The 23091-nt window shown below is 34.0% G+C and overlaps 1 protein-coding gene across 3 annotated transcripts in view; it reads left to right on the plus strand.

Moving 5' to 3' along the window:
• MAP3K7 (mitogen-activated protein kinase kinase kinase 7) overlaps positions 1–23091 on the plus strand; it is a 66704-nt gene that overhangs the window by 16223 nt on the left and 27390 nt on the right. For 2 of the 3 annotated variants that reach the window (XM_019743274.3, XM_088795559.1), the window contains exons 4-11: positions 204–249; positions 1346–1484; positions 7726–7850; positions 10116–10244; positions 12029–12159; positions 13717–13798; positions 16147–16277; positions 16907–17036. In XM_019743274.3, the coding sequence (XP_019598833.1) occupies positions 204–249; positions 1346–1484; positions 7726–7850; positions 10116–10244; positions 12029–12159; positions 13717–13798; positions 16147–16277; positions 16907–17036 (913 nt within the window). Of the gene's footprint in view, positions 1–203; positions 250–1345; positions 1485–7725; positions 7851–10115; positions 10245–12028; positions 12160–13716; positions 13799–16146; positions 16278–16906; positions 17037–19698; positions 19780–23091 lie in introns of all 3 variants that reach the window. The other variant, XM_088795558.1, reaches the window with a different exon arrangement.

Consider the following 23091-nt stretch of genomic DNA (forward strand, 5'->3'; position numbering starts at 1 on the left):
CCTAGAAGATAAGGTCTTAGATCATAGATCTAAGGTCTTAGATCATAGATACCTTTTTTTCCCCTAGTGCCATTTACATAGTGGGGACCAAAAGAATGATTTTTGATGCATTTATGAAATCAGCAGTTGAACTGAGTTATCTTTCAAGTCCCCTAAGATGTTGTCACTTTGCGGTTAATTGTTCTGGCATATGTTTCCTTTAGGTGTGTCTTGTGATGGAATATGCTGAAGGGGGCTCTTTATATAATGGTGAGTGTCATTAGAGCTGTCTTTATCTAGTAGAGTAAAATAATTGAAAAGCTTTTAATATAAACTGTAAGTTACTTAATGTTCTTCACAATTTACCTTCTGAGTCCCAAAAGGAGGTCATTTTAAAAAGAAATCTGCTAAAGATTAGAAATATAAGATGCTCTAAAATTAGTATGTAAAATTTAGAAGTCTGTATCAATCTTTTAAATTGGTGGTACTTTTCATAATGTTAAAAGCATTTAAGTAAAGTAAAATTTGCTTTTTAAATAGATTTTAAAATACCTTCTAACTTTAATTTTTTTTCTTTTGCCTCTTAGCTTTCAGCCTCCTCATTTTAGAATTCTTTAACCATAGTTCCATTTCATTCTGCTTCGTTTTGTTTTCTTTTCAAAAAATAAAACTGTGAAAACTTGCTTCACAGGACATTTTAATTAGAACAGAGAAAGAAAACTGTATCATTAACTGGTTAGCTTTATAAAACAAAGCTCTTTCATCCTGAGAAACACCAACCATATATGTAAATGTATTGTCTCTTGTGGCACCATTTATGTAAAACACATTGTTACATTTTATTTTTTAAATTTATTTTATATAAAATTTTACTTATATTTACTGCCCACGTGTTCATTGTTGTTAATGAGTACCTAATACTCCATTGTTTTATTTGGTTGAACTATTTCTAGCCTTTAGCTATTATAGAAAGCATAATGGTAAATAGCTTGATACGTTATTTTGTTCCCTTCTGTACTACTACTCTGTATCTCTCTTATAGTACTGTTGTCATCACATTGCTTATAATTTATATAATTGTGTGAAAAACTGCATCATTATGAAAAAGTGATAATGTATATTAATTTGAATGTATGTATGTATAATATCTAATGGAAGTGCTATTAAATGTTAGATATTATATGTTAGTTACCCATTTGAAATTATTAGATATTTTCATCTTTTTTTTAGAAAAAAAATAAAAACAGGACTAATGGGAGCATGTGTAAAATATACCCAATCATGTGTTCTGATAGTGCCTGCGTTTAACTTGTGTCTTTTGTTGTGTGCAATAAAGTTCTTTTTAGTTTATGCCTTTCTTTTGCAGTGCTGCATGGTGCTGAACCACTGCCATATTATACTGCTGCCCACGCCATGAGTTGGTGTTTACAGTGTTCCCAAGGAGTGGCTTATCTTCACAGCATGCAACCCAAAGCTCTAATTCACAGGGACCTGAAACCACCAAAGTAAGTTCTAATAATGTGGTCTCTCTTCTCTCTCTCTCTCTCTCTCTCTCTCTCTCTTTCATTCTCACTCTCACTCTCACTCTCTTCCTGCTCCCATGCAACCCACTCCCTAATTCGAGCTGATTGTTACACATGAGTTTGTCTTTTTTCTCCTCCCTTTTGGCTGGCTCAAGAGTGTTTATTTTTACTCACTGTTATCATTTAGTCATTTATCTAAGCTTGCATTTTAGAATGTTTTCTTTAGTAGGGTTTTACCTTAGTCGAATTATTATTTTTACTAACTCCTACCTTAGATCTGTATACATCTAGAATCTTTTAGCGTCCCTTATTTTGTGCCTGCAGTATATATTGTTGCCTCTAGACAGTTAATGCCAAGAGAGCAGAGACAAGGCCATGTCTGTTGTACTAGCTGTATCCCTAACAGCTAGTACAATGTTCATACATACAGAGTGGTTATTATTTACCCTTTCAGAGGAAGGCAAAAGGACATTTCTGGCATCTGGGTAGAATTTGAAACTATTTTGGATTTCTTCATATTGAGGATCCTGGGACTTTGAAAGAACTTAAAAATTCCCTAAATAAGTATTTTAAAAGGCAAATATTTGGGGGATTTTAGTTTGTATAGGAGCTTAAAGAAACTATACATGTGTATTTATTGTCACCTTGTCTCTCTAATTTTTTTCTTCCTTATTCAGCTGTGACAGAGTAAGAAAGTCCCCACGAGTTCTTCCCTCCCCCACCCCCGGCCACATTATTAGTCCTCAGATGAGAGGTTTTCCTTAGGAAATCAGTCTCAGGTATTCCATTGTCTTGCTACTGCTTTAAAGCATTAAAGTGTCCCTTCTGGGAATAACTTGTCACTCTCGTGTCTAATCTGATTTACTCTACATAGGTTCCAACTCTTGGAATCACTGTTCTCACTACTGTACCTTATTTCTACTCCCAGTTTTAAACCAATTTCTCTTTTCCCAGGTCCCTGGTCAAATAATGTTTAAGCCCCCGATTCATGACACTTTTATATTTTTAACTTGCCTCCTGAGGCTGTTTTCTTAGCTACCTATCTTGGCTAGTGAAGGAGAAATCACTTAGCCTTTTATTTCCTGGTAATAGAGTTTGAGTCCTCCTTTCCTCCTGCATTAACACAGAGTTGAATTATCAAAGCAAAACCATGAAAATCATAGCTCTTATCCAGCAACAAATTAACTAATGGTTCAAAAGGTACAGGCAAGCATCAGGCACAGACAAAGCATACTTTTTCTGGAGGAACCCAAAACCATCAGTTACAACTCCTTCAAGTATCCCTCTTCTGTATTAGAGCACATTTTGGCTTTGGAATAACTGACTAGTTATTAAAAAACATACATAAAAATATCTCACCAAAGGAAGTCATTTCAGTTTTCTGACATCTTTTATATTTCATAATTACACAGCTTAAACAACTACCTTCATTCTCCATCTAACCATATCCCATAAATTTTAAATTTTATTTAACTAACCTATTTAGACAAAACACATATGTCCTACTGAAATCATTTGTAGATAGGGACTCTCCTTTTGCTAATACAGACCATTAGCATAATTATAAGAGTTCTGATCTAGGTGATTTCTTCCTTTTGGGCAGCCTTATGATTAGACTCATCCTGTAGTGTTACAAATCGTCCTGGAGGCCTCCAGTCTACAAATTGGGCTTTAGAAATAGAATTGATTTTTTTAGAATGTACTGGGAAAATGAAAATTCTTTGGAATAGTTATGCTTTGAAATAAAGCACACATGCTATAGATAGATAGAGAGATAGAGATAGATATCTTGTCACTGGAAAACCTACAGGTTCTGTAGTGAGGAAGAGTTCCTAAAATGGCATATAAGGAAGGAGTTGATGATTCGGTTGTTTTATTCAGTAGCAACTTGTGCTGTGTCCCTATTTTATTTATCTTTTGCATGTACTTCAGAAATAAAAATGTGTTTTTGTTCCTAACTCTGTGAAAGTAAGCCTACAAAGATAATTAGGGTCTTATTTCAGTGAATCTTGAATGTCATGTTCAGAGCTGGTGAACTATTAAAGTCTTATGAATAAAGGCGTACTAATTATAACAGTAATAATACAAAAGTCATTCAGAAGAATTATTGTGATATCCTGAATGTACAAGGTTGAAACGTGGAAACCAGTTACAGAATTCTTATCTTTGGTAAAGAGTAGTAAACTTCACAAGAACAGTGAAATAGGAAAAAGTTTTAGTTGAAGTACATATAAAGGTAAATTGCATTCAGCAGTCTTTCCACTTGAATTATTATAGAAATATTGGTGACATTATGGAGATGTGAATAGTAGTTTATCTGGCTTATCTTAGTTATGTTGGACTAAAAGAAAACTAATTTTCTAAATAATTTCTCCAATTAGAATTTTAGCACAAAATTATATACAGAGAATTTATAAAATTTGTAGTTAATATGAATTGCCACATACTACTGTTGAATATTATTACCTGTAGTATGATAATGTAAATTATGTTACCCATCTTTCTTTTTGTCATCAAAAGAAAAACCTAATAAGAAAGAGTATGCTATTTTGTTATTGTACTTGGTTTATATTGTACCTAGGAAAGTCACAATCTTAATTTCAGTAAATTTTCTGGAAATCTTTCATTAGGTCATTTAAACTATAATAGAGTTATATTTCTGCCCTATACACACATTCTAAACATAAAAATGGTTTTGGGATTGAACATTTTTAAAAGTATCTTCAAAATAAGGACATTTAAAATAAGGATTATTTGTCCTTCTGTATTGGTTTATTTTACTTTATTTTCTTCAATTAAATTATGTGGTGTTATTTTTAAAATAATAAACGTTCATGATTAAAATAAAATAATATAGAAAAATATAAAGTAAGTTATTACTGTCTACCATTTCCACTCCTCAAAGGTAACTGCTGGGTTTTTTTTTTGGTTTTTTTTTTAAGCATGTATAAGTTATAGTATACATAATGTTGCTTTGTTTGCTTACATGGACAGCTTTTCATGTATATGTAGATATTTATTTTTAATAGATAAATATTTCTTATTACCTCTTAAGTAAAGTGAATACTTAAAATAGAAACTATTCTTGGCCTTGTAAGCAATCTTGAAGTTGGAAGACTTGCTTTATAGAGCTGTTTTTAGGAAATACAATGCTACTGAATCATTTGACATTATAACATTCTGTAAAGTATTTAATGCTCTAAGTGTGTGCTGCTCAAACTTTCCCAACTGCCCAGAACAAAAATATGATATAATATAACCTCAGTAGGTCTGAGAAGAGGGACAGAGCCCCAAAATAAGCCTTCTTAAAGAAAGTTACATACAAATTTTGCATTCAACTTCATATATTATGCAATTTGTTTTAAAGTCAACATTACAATGTTAAAAGTACTTACAACTGAATAAAAGTGATGGTCCAGGGAGATTTGCTAGCTTTAACCTGGGGCTCTGTAGGCTCTCTACCACTTGTCCTATAGCATACACTAATATACTGGCGAGGTTTCATACCCTGGCTTGAGAAGCACATAAAGTTTAAGCCATGAGAGGTATGCATTTAAATTCTGACATCCTGCTTGTGTTCAGAGGCATTGTATAGAAATGGGGCTTGGATTCTTATGCTCACATGATAAGAATGTTGACACTCCAGCAATATGGCAAACCAGATAAACTGAAAAACCATCCTACAACAAACACCCAGAGATGCTGTATATTTCAACAAATATCCTTTTACATGCTTAGGTGATCTTACAAGAAAATAAGGGAAATCATCAGGGAAAAAGATGAAGAGAACTGAACCCTGAATTTGGGAAGCAAGCATGAAGCCAAGGGCTTTACTGTAGCCTCTGAGGTAACAGAACTGAGACCTCTGCATAAATTTAGTGTCCTTAGAGGGAACAGCTGAAAGAAAAGTAAGCAAGGAAAAAATCAGTTTTCTGAGTAGGCAAACTTTTATTTCTTAACTGAGGGTCTCCCTTCATGCTATTGTGAATTTGAATTTGCCCTACTTCTACATCAAGAAAACCCCAGCAAGACAAGTTAAAAGTGCTTTGGGATTTGTACCGTTTCAGGACACTAAGAGTGAGTGATATTCCATTTTAAAGTCATATGTTTTCAATCCAGGCCTTTTGAATTATTAGAGATTAAGATTAATCAAATATGAAGTACAGCAAAAATCACCACACCCATAGGATGCAAGTTACCATGAGTGAAAGTCAGCGGAAATAACACAAGGCAGAAATAAGCCCTCAAATACTAAGACTCCAAATATTTGGAATTACCACGTATGAAGACACATATGCTTAAATTATTTACAGAAATAAAAGAAGAAATTAAAATGTGAAAGGAATGAACACTATCGAAAATGACCAAAATGACTAAATAAAACATTTAGAAATAATTAAATGTTTAGAATTGCATACACAAAATAGGTGACAAGAGAATTAGTGAGCTGTAAGATATATCTGCAGCTACCCAGAATGCAGCACAAATACAGAGGATGCCAAAAAACTGTATACACATCTTAAGAAAGGAAAAAACTATTAAAATTGTAATATTCAGTATATACCAATAACAAAAGATGAGTACAAGTCATGCGTATGCATTTTTTTGACACCCCCGGTAGATGAGAAAAATGATAGGTTAAGGATCATGTAGAAAAGGAAAAGGACTAACAGCATATAATTAAGAATGTTCCATCTGTCTGTGACCCCTACCGGAATTCTTTCTTAGACACAACCTTAAACCTGGTTTATTTGATTCCTGGCCTCCATGCCTTTCCTCAACTGAATGAGAGGCACCTTTAGGCCATCAAGCTTAGATGCGAAGTACTTACTGTTAATTTGTTCTTTGCTGCAGTACTGAGTCTTAATGGGCCTTTCTCAGTGTTATTTCCTGCTATTTGGAGAATAGAAGTGATCAGCTTTCTGATCCTTTAAAGCCACAAATTATTACTGGAGACAAATTTTACCAAATGTTTTGCCACATCATTGCGTGGATCTCTATTTTTCCAGCCTCCTGTTTCAGATTTCTTCCTGCCTACTGCTAAGCCAATACCAAATACATTAGATTTTTGTTATAGCAGCACCTGCTTTGGTACCATTTTCTTCTGTTGGTTAGAGTGACGCCGTTGCAATAGATAAGCCCTGAAATTTCATGACTTAACAAAGTACAAAGTTTTTTGGTTTTTTTACTCATATGAAGTCCAAAGTAAGTGTTCCTGATTAGTGGGCAGTTTTTCACATGGTGGTTCAGGATCCCAGGCTCCTTCTGTCTTGTACTTCAGAATCCTCTGCATTCAGTGGCATGTGGTGCGGAAAGGAAAGATTGTATACATGTGGGAGACTTTCATGGGCCAGGCTTAGAAGTGAAGTACTTCACTTCCACCCACATTTCATTGGCTAGAGTGGTCATATAGCCATATCTAAGTACTCAGAAGACTGGGGAATGGGCTCAGTGAACAGCTAACCAGTCTTCTACATTAGTCTAAACTGAAGACTCTCCTATTCTGTTCACCATAAGGTTAAAAAGAACAATTCAGGTTTGCAAAAACTTGTAGACCATGATCCAGAGTATGAAATACTTCAGTCTATAATGTGTGTACATATTAACATTATATTGAACTGAAACAACTTTGATGAAACAATATTTAGCCTACTATTTGTAATGCACTTTGTAGTGCATTTTCTATTTTATTTTGTAAGGTGCTGTGAATTGATTTTTGTGATCTAGGTTTCCAGATCTGTGATCTAGATTTTTATGATTTCTATGTTGTGATTAGATTTCTGCCGGTAGCTTGAAAAACATTGGGATAAGTACATGAAGTATAGGGGCAAGTAATTTATGAAGGCGTTGATATTCATTCACTCCCATTTCAGGACACCATAATGTTGACTTATTACCTAGAAGTTTTTGAACTCCATGTTTTGTTTTGACCCAGAGAGAACTATAATTAGGAAAGATTATGGAGATACAGATGAAGACATAAAAATGTGAGTCTAGCGGCCTTCCTAAGAGAACTAGGTTAAGGTCAATTAATTTTAGTTAATTAATATTCAGAGGAATAATTAATATTCCTCTGAACCGTTGAGCTGTTATAGTGACCAGGTAACATTTCACAGAAGTTGAATTTTGCTTAACCCTTTCTATTTCTACAAATGTATCTTATTGTAGAATCAAGTATTAGTTATATAAACTTTGATTTTTTTTTTTTTTTTTTTTTTAACAGTTTGCTGCTGGTTGCAGGGGGGACAGTTTTAAAAATATGTGATTTTGGTACAGCCTGTGACATTCAGACACACATGACCAATAACAAAGGGAGTGCCGCTTGGATGGCACCTGAAGTTTTTGAAGGTAAAATAACAAGCATGTAACTGATAATCTGCCTTATTACTCCATGTAAATCCAATATGTGTTTATGATTTTGCCCTATTTCCATGGTTTTCTTTCTATATCGTATATAATTAAAAAGTGTTTACTGACGTCTAAGGAGGTATTAAATAAGTATTGCCTTAGATCTTAAATTGCATAGCAAGATTTCAGTTGTCCAGCACCTTCTATGCAAGTTCAAGCATATGTACAATTGACCCTCACTCTCAGATTCTCTAATTGCAAAATTACCTATTTGTAACTGTAAAATCAGTACTTATTCACAGGCATGCATAGAGTGGGGGGAAATTTTGAGTTGACCCACACACATTTTCAGCTGAGGTTGAAGAAAGCAAATGCTATGCCTTATTTTAGCTTCAGACTGTTAGTTTTGTCATCTATTTAGTGCCACATTTCTTTTGCTTTTTTGTGTTTTTTGTTGGCAATTTTACTGTTTAAAATGACTTCCAAGAGTAGTACTGAAATGCTTTCTAGTGTTCCTAAGTATAAGGAGACTATGATTTGTCTTACAGAGAAAATACATGTGCTAGCTAATCTTCATTCAGGCATAAGTTATAGTGCTGTTGGCCATGAGTTCAATATTAATGAATAAATAATGTGTATTAAATAAGGTGTTTTAAACTGAAACACACATGTTATACTCGTATATTTATCAGTTAACAAACGTGGTGAAAAGGCTTACAGGCAACTAACCCGGTATTTTCCCCTAGGAACAAATGATTCAGAGTCCACTAATTCAGTGTTTATAGCAATTTATAGAATACAAATAACAGGAATAATGGGAATCAACTGTCCTTTTGTGTTGGTTTTCTAGCAATTAAACATTGAAAGTGTGAAGTTTAAATGAGCATGCCTTAAAGAGAGTGTAAGTAATTGGGAGAAAGTATGCTACTAAGAACGACAAGTAAAGGATAAGCTTATGTTTACTTTGTTTTACATCTCGGTATCTCACTCAGGTTCTAAAAAAGTGATCCATAAATTTCATAGTAGGGTTTCTGTATAAAAACATCAAATTCTCTTTGAAATCAGAAAAGTTGAACTGAAGATGTGTGACCTTTTATTTTTTAGGATGTATGAATGTCCGTAAAATTCATGTTCGGTAATCACATTCTGATTATGGCTTGTTTCTTTTATCTTTTATGAATTTGAAATTTATTGTTTGTTTTCAGCCAGCCAAGAGAAAGAGAAATTTGCTATGCAACTGGTCACTTGGTGGAGCCATTTTGCCATAAAATTCAATTTAAGTTAGTGGACAAGCAAGTGTTAAATTATACAAAATTAATGCCTCCTTGTTTTCAGGTTCATATATAAATACATATAATTGGCATTGCTTTAAAATGATTTGTTTAATATACCTTTCTGTGAATTAAAATAGCACAGTATTCTTATAGTATGGAGAGCAAAAAGATTTGTTTATACAAAAGAACCCAGAAATAACTTATTGTGAATTGTTTAGAGTAACAAAGCTCAGACTATTGGGCTATGTAGAGTTTTTCTATTTCTGAAAAATGGCAGCACCTGTAGCCCACATTAGAGTGTAACATCATTGTGATTTAATGCTTACAGTGCACTGCTAAGTGCATGTGTAATACACATACGAAGTACATGTGTAACTGTCGTCATTATTGATCATTCTTATAGTGGGTTGTTTGAAGGTTTTTTGGCTGTTTATTGTGATGACTCCACCAATTTATAAATCCTATAAATATCACTCCATAATCTATTTGCTATAAATTTGTTATCCGTAACTTTCACTGTTTACAGTTTATTTTTAAGTTTGCAAATTAAGAATTTTATCCCACCAGATAAAATCTTAACACTGAATTAGAAATTTCTTCTGTTTTGATAGTAGAGAAATACTTTCTATCAAGAGACTGGGGGAAGAAATTTTAAGATTAAAACATTACAGAAAGGAATGTACAAATGTTTCGTTCTTTACCCCAGTGAAAGTATAAGTCTAAATAAATAAAAGATAAGGCCTGTGCTTCTTGATGAAAAGATAGAAAATGACCAACTTTCTAATGTAAGTTTTCTAGTTCATTATTAATAATTAATTAAACAGAAGTTTTTGTTGCAAAGACTTAAGAAACTGCAGAAAGAGCAATTTCTCAGCTCTACACATGGCATCCTCTTGTTTTTGTACACGGTGCTCATTAAAATTTGTGAAAACAGTTGTTTCTGTAAGTCATGTGGAAAAAAGTCTTGAAATTTTACTACCTTTTTTTCTAGGTAGCAATTACAGTGAAAAATGTGATGTCTTCAGCTGGGGCATTATCCTTTGGGAAGTGATAACACGTCGGAAACCCTTTGATGAGATTGGTGGCCCAGCTTTCCGTATCATGTGGGCTGTTCATAATGGTTTGTGAAGACATTTTTATTTTATGTATATTGCATATTTTTCTTTGGAAAATTGTTTCTCCCCTAAAGAAGACTATTTATCCCTAATATTAAAATGTACAGTTTTTTGTTACCAGAATACTTTTCTGCCATCAGTTTGCCACCTTCTCCATAGCCCCAGAATCAGGCAGGACGAGGCTGGGGAGTGGTCTTGGCCTGTTCACAAGCCTGAGGGGGTCTGCTGGCTCTGTTGTTTAGAGAAAGACCATCAGTCGACAGCCAGAGGCAATGGCTTAGGTTTGGCTCTCTCCAGGGGATAAAGAAGCATTGGACTGGACTCTGTGGAGAAAGTAAAATTTAAAAATGCAATAAATAAAATCTCTCATGTGGTTAAGGTAATTGGGGAGCTGTAGCCTTTTCTCCTAAGGAAGCAAAGATCTCACTGAGGAGAGAAAGCAAAGAATAAAAAGAGCTCTTACTTAAGCTATTCAGAAAGGCAAAACACAGAGAGTGCTTTACAAACTCTTTATCTTTTCATTCATCATTATGAGGTGAGTGCTGTTACTGCCTCATTTTACAGTTTTACCAATTAGAAAACTGAGACCTCGAGAGGTTAAGTAACTTGCCCAAGATCACAAGATTAGTTAAGTGGCATCGCTGAAATTCAAACCAGATCTTTCTGACTCTGATGTCCATATTTTTAAGTTATGTTTACTTAGAGACTCAATGTTCTTGCATCCCTCCTATTCATTTTATACTTCTAGTTAGGATGTTTCTAACCACATATGATAATAGACTACATCTTCTTTATTAATCAGGTTACTTCACATTTGCTTGGGAAAATAAACTCTTCTTGAAGGGAAATTGCTTAGCTTTTCTAACTTTTAATATCACTTTCTGTTATTTAATTTCTGTCACTTGATTAGAATCATTCTGATTAATGCCATTTTAATACACTATTCCACAAGTGATACAAACAAACAATGTGCCTAACAACTTAGGGCATTCATAGATCTCTCAAACTGTACCATTGTCTGAGTAATCCTCAGTGTTTTACCCGTTTCTTGTACTACCTTTTATTTTACTTCCTTGAATGTCATTGTGGAGAATGCTAGAGTATTCACCAAAAGTTTGTTTTCTTTTTCTTTGTCAATTGTCAGTAAATAATTGAATATCATAAAAGAACTAACTTGTAATGGATAAAATTACAAAGATTTCGTTATATTTGAGGCCTTCTTTAAATTAGGGACCTTACTAATAATATTACATACTTGGCAATTACACAAAAGTTGTTAGTTTTCAGCTTATGAAATGATTGATTCACAGCAGCCAAAAGGTCTGCCTCCCACTAAAGAGCCATTTGGAGGTCAGTGAGTACAACACCATAGTGATTTTTTAGGAATGGAAGATGTTTTTCAAATATATTTGAAATTTTGTAATTAATCTGAAAATATAGTTCAAGTTAGATTACCTCAGTTATTTTTCTTAACAAACCACACATTAAACTATTATTTGTTAAAAGAATGTGTATAACACATGAAATATTAATTCCCAGTCTTACTATTATTACCATACCATAGCATATAAAGATTTTAATTTAACTTTCCAAAAGATACAACTTCCCCTTTATGAAAATGTAATATTAACATAAAGGACAAAAAACATACTTCTATTACTCAAAAAAAAAATCTTGAATAACAAGTTCTATAAAATAAATACTGCTTTAGAAATACGTGTAAAGAGCTTACATCATTTTTTGGGTAAATACATTCTTTCTCCTCCCTCCTCTTAATTTTTAATTACAGGTACTCGACCACCACTGATCAAAAATTTACCTAAGCCCATTGAGAGCCTGATGACTCGCTGTTGGTCTAAAGATCCTTCTCAGCGCCCGTCAATGGAGGAAATTGTGAAAATAATGACTCACTTGATGCGGGTATAATCCTTCTTTTGAGGGGCTTTAGGTTTAGGGAAATTTGATGTATACTGAGTTTTAAAGTAAAGGGACATTATTGCTATTTTCTGCTTTATACTTTTTCTGTATTTTCCAAGTTAGAATGGGCATTTATTACTCATAATCAGAGGAAGAAATGTCATTTTTTAAAAAAAAATAATCTGGTTCTATATAATAGAAAAATAACTAGAGTAGGTTTTTGACTTGCTTTTTCTCCTCCTGCTTAACTTAGTGGGTAACTAACTGTGTTTGTTTCTGGACCTGTTGCCTCATCTGTAATGTGAGAGAAGCTAAATTAGGTGATCTCTAAAGCCTTTACAGGACTTAGGAATTTTATGGCTCTAATACTTGCTAAATTTTACATTTTCTTTAGTACAGATCTTCACCAAGCAGCCATGTATGTGGGGCAATAAAGAGGTTACACTCCCAGACACATTTAAGTGATTTTTACCTTTTGGTTTTTCATTGCATATTTTCAACTTTTCATTTGCCATTAAAAAGTTAAACTCTTCTATAACTCATAGAATTTTTAAATTTAGAACAACTGTTTTAAGTGATTATCAGAATTTCCTAGTCTGTAAATCAGACACTTGTAGAATTATTTGAATAATTTTAGGCTTCTCGTTTTTCGTGCACTAAAAATCTATCAGGTGGCAGGTACCTTGACTTTAAAAAGTTAACATATTTATGAAAGTACCTGAATTTCAGAGCAACTTGCTCAGTAAAAGAATCTCTAAGTGATTTCCTAAATGGCCAAAGATTTCATTTGTTCATTCTGTTGAAAATAATTTGGGCAAATCAGCTCGAACTAATCTGATTAAAGCTTACCATCATATTTGGATACCAGCTATATATAGAATCCTAAAGATATATTCATAAGAAAACAACTTAGTCTCTGTAGTCAAGTATCTTAAAAATTGTCATATATACATTGTTCAAATTGTAATTGTGCTTAATATGTGCTTTGTTTAATTTGAGAGAAACTCCTTCCTTTTTTCCCTAAATTCTCACTTTTGTCCAGCACATATTTCTAATATATCTACAGTTCATAGAGGGATATCCATAATCTATCTTTTATATTTAAAAGATTCGTTCTAACAAGTATCCTGTGGTGTACCAGTCTTACTTGTCAGACTAACAACCATTTCAGCCATTTGGAAGTTTACATCATTGCTTTGAGAACATGAATATGTTTTATATAATTGTGAGGAATGATACTATTGTATTTCATATGTTCCTTTAGAGAAATATTTGCTGTTTTCTTCAAGACTACCTAGGCTATGTGTAAAGTAGATACTTAGATAATACATGGCATTGTTCACAATTGAAATTCATAAAAGTAGCACATTATTGTCATTTTTGTAAAATCAAAAACTTAGGTGTCTACAAATTCAGTATATGCCTTAGGGAAAATAAAGCAGCATCTTTGCTACATTCAAATCCCATGTCAATGAAATAATTCAGATGTACTCTTCAATTTTTACAGGATTTGATTTGCATTAAAGAAATTTTAAATTGGATTTACTTTTTTATATATAGTACTTTCCAGGAGCAGATGAGCCGTTGCAATACCCTTGTCAGTATTCAGATGAAGGACAAAGCAACTCTGCCACCAGTACAGGTAAATGGATGGATTAGAAGAATAATAACCTAATGTTTTGTATCTTTCCCATGAAATTATAATCAAGAGGCAACGAATGATGTTCCCATTTACATTTTAATTTCTTCATTTCATATGATTGACTGGTTTGAGTTTCCAGGTGCATCATTCTTTGTAAAGGAATTCAAATTAAAGAGTTTCTGAGGACCTACTTCCAAGTCTTGGAATTTTTGCATAGTTATATATAAAAAGATTGAATATTGTATTGCTATGAGTGTCGTTCTTTATTTGAAAAATAGTTTTTATATAAATACTGATAGATGAAATAGTATTGGAAATTTGTGTGTGTGTATATGTGTGTGTAGCAGCATGTCTTCATCATGAACACCCTACTTTTTGTTCTTTGTAGAAGAATCTAGAGCATTTTATTTAAGCTGTGTTTTAGTTCAGAGTTCCTCAGTTTTCAAAATATGAAGGAGTGGGATTCGTAGTTTATGGTCATCAAAAGAGAGAGTAGAAATAGTATTCTAACTTAGAAAAATTGTACTTCTCAATATATATTTGGCAATACATTATAGCATTAAAACACTTTATTATTAATTTAATTAAAACTACAAGATATATGTGTATGTATATACATATTTGTCTTATACTTAAAATTTTATTTTTATTGACAAATATTTTTACTGGGCTATTTCCCCCACCTTAAAAAAAAAAAATTATATTTAAGCCGATGTAATGTTTGGCTAGTTATTCCAAAATTCCAATTTTACTGAAAATCCTTTTGAGTTGCTCTGAATTTTAAAGTGAACTCTAAAATTCCATTTTTTGCTTCTACTGCTTACTACCTTCAAACCCTCTCCCCGTTTTTATACTATAGCCTTCAATCCTTTGATCTTTTACCTTTTCACTGACCCTCAGTCCTCCTGGGTTCTTCCTTCTTCCCTCCACTTAATTCCAGGCAGTTATTGGAATAAACCTCAGCTTTCTATCCCTTATGTCAAGCTTGCTTGGCTTAAACCACGAGGCTGGTTAAATCTGACACTCAGACTATTTCTTGTCTGTGGCAGTGCAACTGAATATGGCTGGAGATGACACATCCAAATGCCTGTTTAGTGCTTCTGGATAGTTGTACTGTATTTTAGTTCCAGATGACTTAATTTTATACTTTAACCTCTCTCCTCAAACTTCAAACACCTCCTCCCCACTTCTCACTCTCAGCTGACCTTGTTTACTATTTCCCTGAAGAAAATTGGAGTACTCAGACGATAGCTTCCACAAGCTCTTTCATGACATCTGCCCATCTACCTGTATCTGTGCTCATCTACCCTACCTCTTCTGTTACTGTGGCTGAACTGCCCATGCTTCTAGCCGAAGGCAAACCTGTCCACTTGTGCATTAAATCCCGTGTGCTCTTTCTAGCAGTTCTTTCCTCTGTCTCTCGCATCCTCCATTTTAGCCTTTCCACTGGGGTCATTCCCAGAGCATATATAGACTGCATTTTCATTCTCTAGCTGCTTTCCCTCCCATTCTCTCTTGTGCCCACTCCATTCAGGCTTTTGTTATACTGCTACTCCAGAATTGCTCTTGTCAAAGTCACCAGTCATCTACACATTACTAAATCTAAGTAAAGATTTTCAGCTCTCATCTTTTTTGACTGTCAGTAGCATTTGATAGAGTTCATTCATGCACTTTCTTCAGTTGGTCTCCAGGATACTGTACTAACCTGGATTTTATCTTATTAGGTTGGTGCAAAGGTAATTGTGGTTTTTGCAATTATTTTTAACCTTTTAAACCGCAGTTACTTTTGCACCAGCCTAATATATCTCTGGCCACTGTTCTAGCAGTTTTCTGTGCTGGTTATTTCTTACTTTCCCAGCCTATACGTGTTCGAGTGCCCAGGGCTCAGTCTTTTGGCCTCTTTTCTTACCTGTCTACGCTGATTTCCTTGGTAATCTCTAATATCATGGCTTTATATACCATCTATTTGTTGATGTTTTGCTCCATCCTACACCTGAACTCCACACTTACATTCAACTACTTACTTAATATCTAATAGGAACTCAAACTTAACCATTTTCTAAACTGAGCTCCTGATGCTGCCTTCAAACTCACTCCTCCCATCTTAATTAATAGCCACTTCATTCTAATAGTCATCTTTGACTGTTAGCAGACTGCATATGCATTTTGGCTCCCTTTTTGTGCTATTAAATTTCATTTAAAATGGTTTTGGGGGGAGGGTATCTTTATTAACTTGAAAAGGCTTATTAATTTAGCCTTGTTAATTTAGAAAATAATTTAAGTTACGTGTTATTGAATAAAGCATTTGTATTCCCAGCCTATAATCACAAATGTTTCTGCTTTCCTAGGCTCATTCATGGACATCGCGTCTACAAATACGAGTAATAAAAGTGACACTAATATGGAGCAAGTTCCTTCCACAAATGATACTATTAAACGCTTAGAATCAAAATTGTTGAAAAATCAGGCAAAGCAACAGGTTTGTTTTGTTACTAAAAGTAAAATCATATGGTAACCTTACCAGTAGTCATAACGTTATACCAACTGAAATTAATTATCTGCCATTTTCCATTTCACAAGTCATGAATCTTGTTCCGGAAACAGACAGATAAGCTTAAGAGTAGAGACATATAATGAAATTCTTCTACCATTTATTACCAATCAAATTGGTGTTTTTTTTCCTGATGATTGCTGGCTTTGCTAGCTGTTGGTGGTTAGAAATGTAAAATGCCTATTTCTTGGCTGTACTACCCAGTTAAAGGAGTTCACCTTTATCTGTCATTTCATATTACTATATAAAATTTATTATATATTTGCCATTATTGGTTTCAAAATATTTTAAGGAGTGATTGTATTCGTCTTGTCTGAGGCATTTAGGTTAACAAATAATTGGGGCACTTAACTACAAACTACTGGGGACAACCCTTTTCTAAGGGCCAGTATCATAGCTTGCTCTCCCTTATTCCTATAGCTCCCTCTCCTCGAAAACTTCCCTTTCAGAACAGAACAGAATCCGTAAGAGTCCCAATTTGTATCTTCCTCCTTCTAGACTTAGGATTTTAAATCTAAAGAGCTTCAGTAATTCATATTGCTCTGTAATTTTAACAGAGTGAATCTGGACGTTTAAGCTTGGGAGCTTCCCGTGGGAGCAGCGTGGAGAGCTTGCCCCCAACCTCGGAGGGCAAGAGGATGAGTGCCGACATGACTGAAATAGAAGCCAGGATTGCTGCGACCACAGGTAAAAAGGAAATAAAAGTCTGAAAAGGAGTGAAAATGATAGTTTCAGTTGTTTTAATAGTGGGACTATCTGAGGTTTTTTATTGTGTCTTTAAGTTTTTAAAGTAAGAAACAGGCTTACAATATACTTTCTAAGCTTCTAGCAATAATTTATACATTTCTTTCAAATTCCAAATAACGAAGATATGACTTGTAAAATTATTTGGATCATAAAATAAACCTTACTAATTACAGATTTAACAAATATAATTCTTTCAGCTCAAATGTGACCTGAAAAATCTAAGTGAGAAATTGAAATTTTACCTAAACCAGAATGTTTTGGAAGTTTTTAAGTGATTCTACTAGAATTTTGTGTTGAACTCAGATAGAAGCAAATATTTTATTTTGAAATTAGCAGGAAAATGTACTCCAGATCTACATATGATTTGGCATTACTGTCTGCTCCTCCTGCCAGTGGCAAAAATAGCTAAGTTGGTTATGGATAATTCTTCTAACTATAAAATTAAAGATCATGATAATTTTATTCAATATTGAAAAAGCTAACATTTAAATTTCATTTTATTAGTTCTTAAAATGGTTAATAATGGAAGGACTGGTCAGCACAAAAACAATTGTATGTTTTGCTACCTGAGTGAACTTCTAACCTTCTTTTCTAACCAGGTTTCATTTTAGTAATGCTGGTTTAACTTGTTTTCTTTCCGATTCCCCCAGGGGTGGAGGGGCGCTGATTATAAAAGTAAATACATTCTGTTGTGAAAAATGTGGAAATGTAAACAAATCAAAAACAATCTTCCATAGTTGTCTCACTCAGAGATAAACACAACATTTTTGTGTATTTAACTCTAGTCTTTTAACTAGATATGTGTATACATGTGTATTAGCATATGCATTTTTAAACTTGGCTAACCAGATTTTTTTTTTTTTTAGGTCTTTTTTGTCATTCACTTGGTTTTTTCCTAAATAGAATATTCTCATTTTGTGTGGAGCTCTTTTCAGAAGTTGTCCAGAGGACCATCATACTATACTTGTTTTCAACTAATCATGATTACTGATTTTATCAGTTACCATTAGAATTGGGTAGATATAACAGAATATCCAAAATAACAGTGTCTTTAACACATATGCCTTATTTTTCACGGATAAACAAATCTGTGGGTAGGCTCCATGATCGTTAGGCAGCAGGGCTCCTTCGTCCGTCTGTGCCACAATCCTTCCATCCTTGAGGCTTTCATCCTCAAGGTTATTACTTTGTGCTCCAAATGGATATTATAGTTCCAATCATCACATCCATAATCTAGGCGGCAGGAAGGAAGAATTAGGGGAAGGCCAAAAAGGCATATGCCCAAGCTCTTTCAAGGAGCTTTCCCAGAAGTTTCCCAGAACAACTTCCATATATAACGTATGTCATTACCCATAATAATATCGTCAGAGGGCTACATCGCTTCAAGGAACAGAAGGATCTGGGTCTTCTATTGGGGACATTGCTCTCCTGAGGAAAGTCAGGGCTGTTGCTAGAAAGAAGGGAAGAGTAGAGACTGGCAGGGCACCAGCAGTCTCTGCTATGCAGATGAGTCTTCAGAAAACAATCAAGTTGAACGGAGGTCACCAGCCACTCACTAGCCTTCCTGGTCTCTGAGTCACAGTGTGGTTTCTCAGTGTGTGGAGGGAATCTCAGTGTAGTGTCAGATGAACAGTGCACACAAAGACATACACTCACACTTTGGGGAATTTTTTTTTCACTTAAGGGATATCGTTCAAGGTAGACCTGACAAGTAGTGATTGCTACCCTTAAAAAGGAGGTAGTGCTATAATAATAGCTTTATGTCTGCTAGTGTCAACCCCACTTTTATCCTAGCTCCCCATCTCATATTGGAAAATTGACTGGTTTATAATTATGCTTTACAGCAGTGATATTTCACTAGGTTAAAGATAACCACACACATTAAATTACCCTATCCTTTTCATTAAATTACTCTAACGGTAGAACAGGTGCTATTGAACATGCATTGAATTTTACACCATTCAGATTTTTTTTTAGTGAGTTGTCTTACTTTGAAAGGCTCATATTTTCCAGACTTCCAACACTATGTTTAGTGGGAATGTTCCCTAAACTTTGGAAACTACAATATTCAGTTTACCAGAAGTTTACCATACACATTTCATACTTAGATTCAATAATTATCACTTAATCACTGAATTTTACTTTGTAGCGTTCTTCAAGAAACACCTAACTTGAACACATATTCCTGTGTTTATGTAATTAAAACAAATATGGCAGCTTATTTCTTTTAATTCCTGTCTTCCTTCCCACTTTCATCCTAGCCCCCCATCTCATATCAGTGGTTTCACTTAAGTAGATTGTTTCTATCAACATGTTTGAATTTAGCTTCCTCATTACCCTGCAGCTTTGTTTGTCTCTGTCCTTTTTTTTTTTTTTTTCCTGCTAATTAAAACCATGTGAAACATCTTGTATTGGTAGTTGTTTGCTCCTTAATCGTGCCTTTTCTAAGCATGGTTGAAAAGTTAGATAGTTCTGCATGCCATTCTGCATGAAATGTTATTAACATACATATTTGAAAACTATTCTGTTTTTGTAGTTAATTGTTTTCTGTGTTACTATTTGTGGTTGTTTGCATGTATACTGTATATATGTATTTTTGCAGCCTCTTCCAAGCCTAAACGGGGCCACCGTAAAACTGCTTCATTTGGCAACATTCTGGATGTCCCTGAGATCGTCACATCAGGTATCATAGACCACCTGAATTGGTCTAATAACTGTGGAACCGGAATAATGATCCCTAGTACTTACAGAATGCTTCTTGCTCCAATTTTTATAGGACATGAAAATAGATACCTTGCATGTAGTTATCAGGGAGACAGATTGAAAATTGTATACAGTTATCTACACTGAAGCAGGTTTGACAGGATACCTAAGATCTCCAAAAATGAGGCTAAAATAAAAGAAACGGAAGGGAGAATGCCAACCCTGAGTTCTACCAACTTCCTCTCAGCTTTTAAGTGAACAGATGAACTGAACTCAGACCCTTTTTGCACCCAACAGAAAGAGTGAACAACTATTTAAAAATATTTGTTGTATTTGTTGTATTTGGCTCCTTTTCTTTCTAGTTACTACTTTAGGGCTCCCTCTAGGCTTTCTATCCCAGCCTCTTTCTGTTGGTAGCAAGTGAAATATGAAATTGAGAAAAGAGAGTTGCTAAATACCATTTTGCCTTAATTTAGAAAACAGAAACAAAGTAAAACTAAATGAGATTTGCTGTTTTGCATGGTATCTTATCAAAGAATCATGGTCAATTCTGACTTTTGTGTATTACCAGGAGAATCTTCTCAGAGATTACTTGTTTTTATACCTAACTCTCACATGGTACTTCAGTGTCTCAAATTGGTAAATTGCTTTAATTTCTTATGGTGATGATGTTATAGATGAATCTAAATCACCATTTTTTATAGAAACTTAAATAGAATATGTGAACTTCAGTACTGGTTAATATATGTTATCAAAATTATCATTTATTTATCCCTCTGCTTTAGGCTTTTCTTTACTTCTTCCCCCAGATTTTTGATAAGAAAATACACAAATTTCCCCACACGCATTCATGGATATGATTCAATTGAATTCTCCAGCACTCTGTACTTTGCCTGTGGTTGTGCTTTTAGCTTTCTATTGTATTATAGTGACTACCTAGCGGTTGTTTTCTCCTCTGGTAAACTGAAAACTGTGAGGATAGAGTCAGTGTCTTTGTTGTTACTGATTTTATCGGCAGTGTCTGGCTCAATGCCTCACACATAGTGCTTAATATATGTGTGCTTGTTAAACAAATGAACAGACTGTTATTAAGGTCCAGTGGCTAGGAACTAGGATACATATAAAATCTGTATAAATTATAAATATGTATAAAATATAAATTATACAGTTCTTAGGGGCCATTTTGTCTATATAAATTTATTTTACATTAGAGTAATGTTTCTCCTGGTTATCAGAGAAGTCTGTTTTACATCATGGTCACTATTGCTGTTCAGAGAATAAAGTTACCTATTTCTCACATAGTCATTTTATTTAGTGAATCATGGGCTGCTTTCAAAATTAACAAAGTACTTGAGATTTTACCTTCACTTTAGAAGGTCCTATGTTTAAAGGAATAATATTCTGACTAAAGTGACAACATTTAAATGTACATGCTGCTGAGCTGTGATTGTTTTAAATGTTTAAGGGAATCAGGGAAATATAGGCAAATGGTAGTATAATCTTAATCCAGGTCTTATGGGTAAGCATTAAGAAAACACACACACACACACACACACACACACACACACACACACACGGCGAAATAGCCAATATTATATAAGATAACGAGTGAGAGAGAAGAGGAGAAAATAATAGTCTTAGTGTTTCTCAATCTAGGTGAATTTGCCCCCCATGGGACATTTGGCTTGTCTGGAAACATTTTTGGTTGTTACAACTTGCAGGTGCTACTGGCACATAGTAGGCAGAAGCCAGGGTACTGCTACACATCCTACAATGTACCAAGAGCCTCCCACAGCCGAGAATTATCCAGCCTAGAATGTTAACAGTGCCACAGCTAAGAGGCTCTGTATAGCCTATAAAGTAGTTTAAAGTACATCATAACTGACCTTCATAACAGTCTCATAACTGGGGTTACCAGATAAAATTACATCTGACCATTTTACAGATAAGAAACTTAGATCTGATGATATTGAGTGGTTTCCCAGAGCCACACAGCCAGGATCTCAACCTAGGTTTTCTGACCACAAATCCATCCATTTTACCCTCTTTTGGATCTTTTGGATCCTTAAGGATTGCATTAAAGAGAAGCTCATCAGCCAGAAGACCGTCTTTTATGACGTGTGGTCCTTATGGAGTCAGGAAACCTTAATTCTGCTTTTCATTGCCAGAGCAACATTGCTGTCTAAATGGAAATAGTATTCAGTAATGTATTTCATTAAATATTCTTGTTGGGTTTTTCCCCCATAAATATCCAAACATTAATCTAATCAGTTTCACTTTCTTTAATAATAAAAGAATGCAAGCAGTAGAATTGAAATAATTGGACATAAAAGCCTAACATTAATTTGTTCTTAGGTTGTATTTTAAAATTAAATATAAAAATATAACCCATGCTTTGGGAATATCTCAAATATCTGGCATGGACATTTTAATTATAAAAGAAGATGATATTTATTCCCCAAATTTCTTAATATTTTCTAGAATTTTTTTCCCTCAATTTCCCACAAGTTCTATGGTTTTATCATATTTCTCGATATATCTATCAAGAAATAAACTGGTATTAATTAGCATTGTAAGCATTTTTGAAGATACACGTCTATTTTTTATCTTACCTGTTAAAGGTAAGTAGTTTCATAACACTCCTGCTGCCAAATGCAATGTACCAAATCTAATGTACTTCTTGGGGTGAACTGCTGCTTTCTGTAAGAACATTCCTTTATGCATCACAAAAATTTTACATGTACCTACTGACAATGTACAGGTATATCTTTTCTGAAGTATTTGTTGCATCTGGCAATTTTAAAAATGTACCAAATTTTTAAATTTTTTAAATACATACTATTACTCAAAAGTATTTTTTAAAAAATACTCTTTATAGTGACTAAACTGCCTAACCTAGTCATAGGTAAACACATTCAAATCTTGATTTTTATCTGCTCTTCAACACTATTTTCTATTATGCCATCATTCATGAGGAAGAGCAAGCAACCTGTGGTTAACGACAATATTCATCAATTTAGTAATCTCTTGGGTCATGTATAAATGGACCTTTAATACCTCAGGGCTTCCTATGGGTCACACTACACGATTTTTAATAACTCTTCTACATTGACTGTGGCTCTGAAGAAGTATTAGTGAAAGAATATGGAATGTGTGGCAGCCTAAATGAGAATATATATTTTAAAATTACATATTCAGTTTACCATGAAGCAATGCTCTAATACAGCAGTGTAAAGTGCTATACAAATTTTTTTTGTTAGTTTCAGGTGTACAAAATAACAGTGATTAGACA

The sequence above is a fragment of the Rhinolophus sinicus genome, chromosome 2, assembly GCF_057876585.1.
Source record: "Rhinolophus sinicus isolate RSI-liver-muscle chromosome 2, RSI-T2T, whole genome shotgun sequence".
NCBI classification, from domain to species: domain Eukaryota; kingdom Metazoa; phylum Chordata; class Mammalia; order Chiroptera; family Rhinolophidae; genus Rhinolophus; species Rhinolophus sinicus.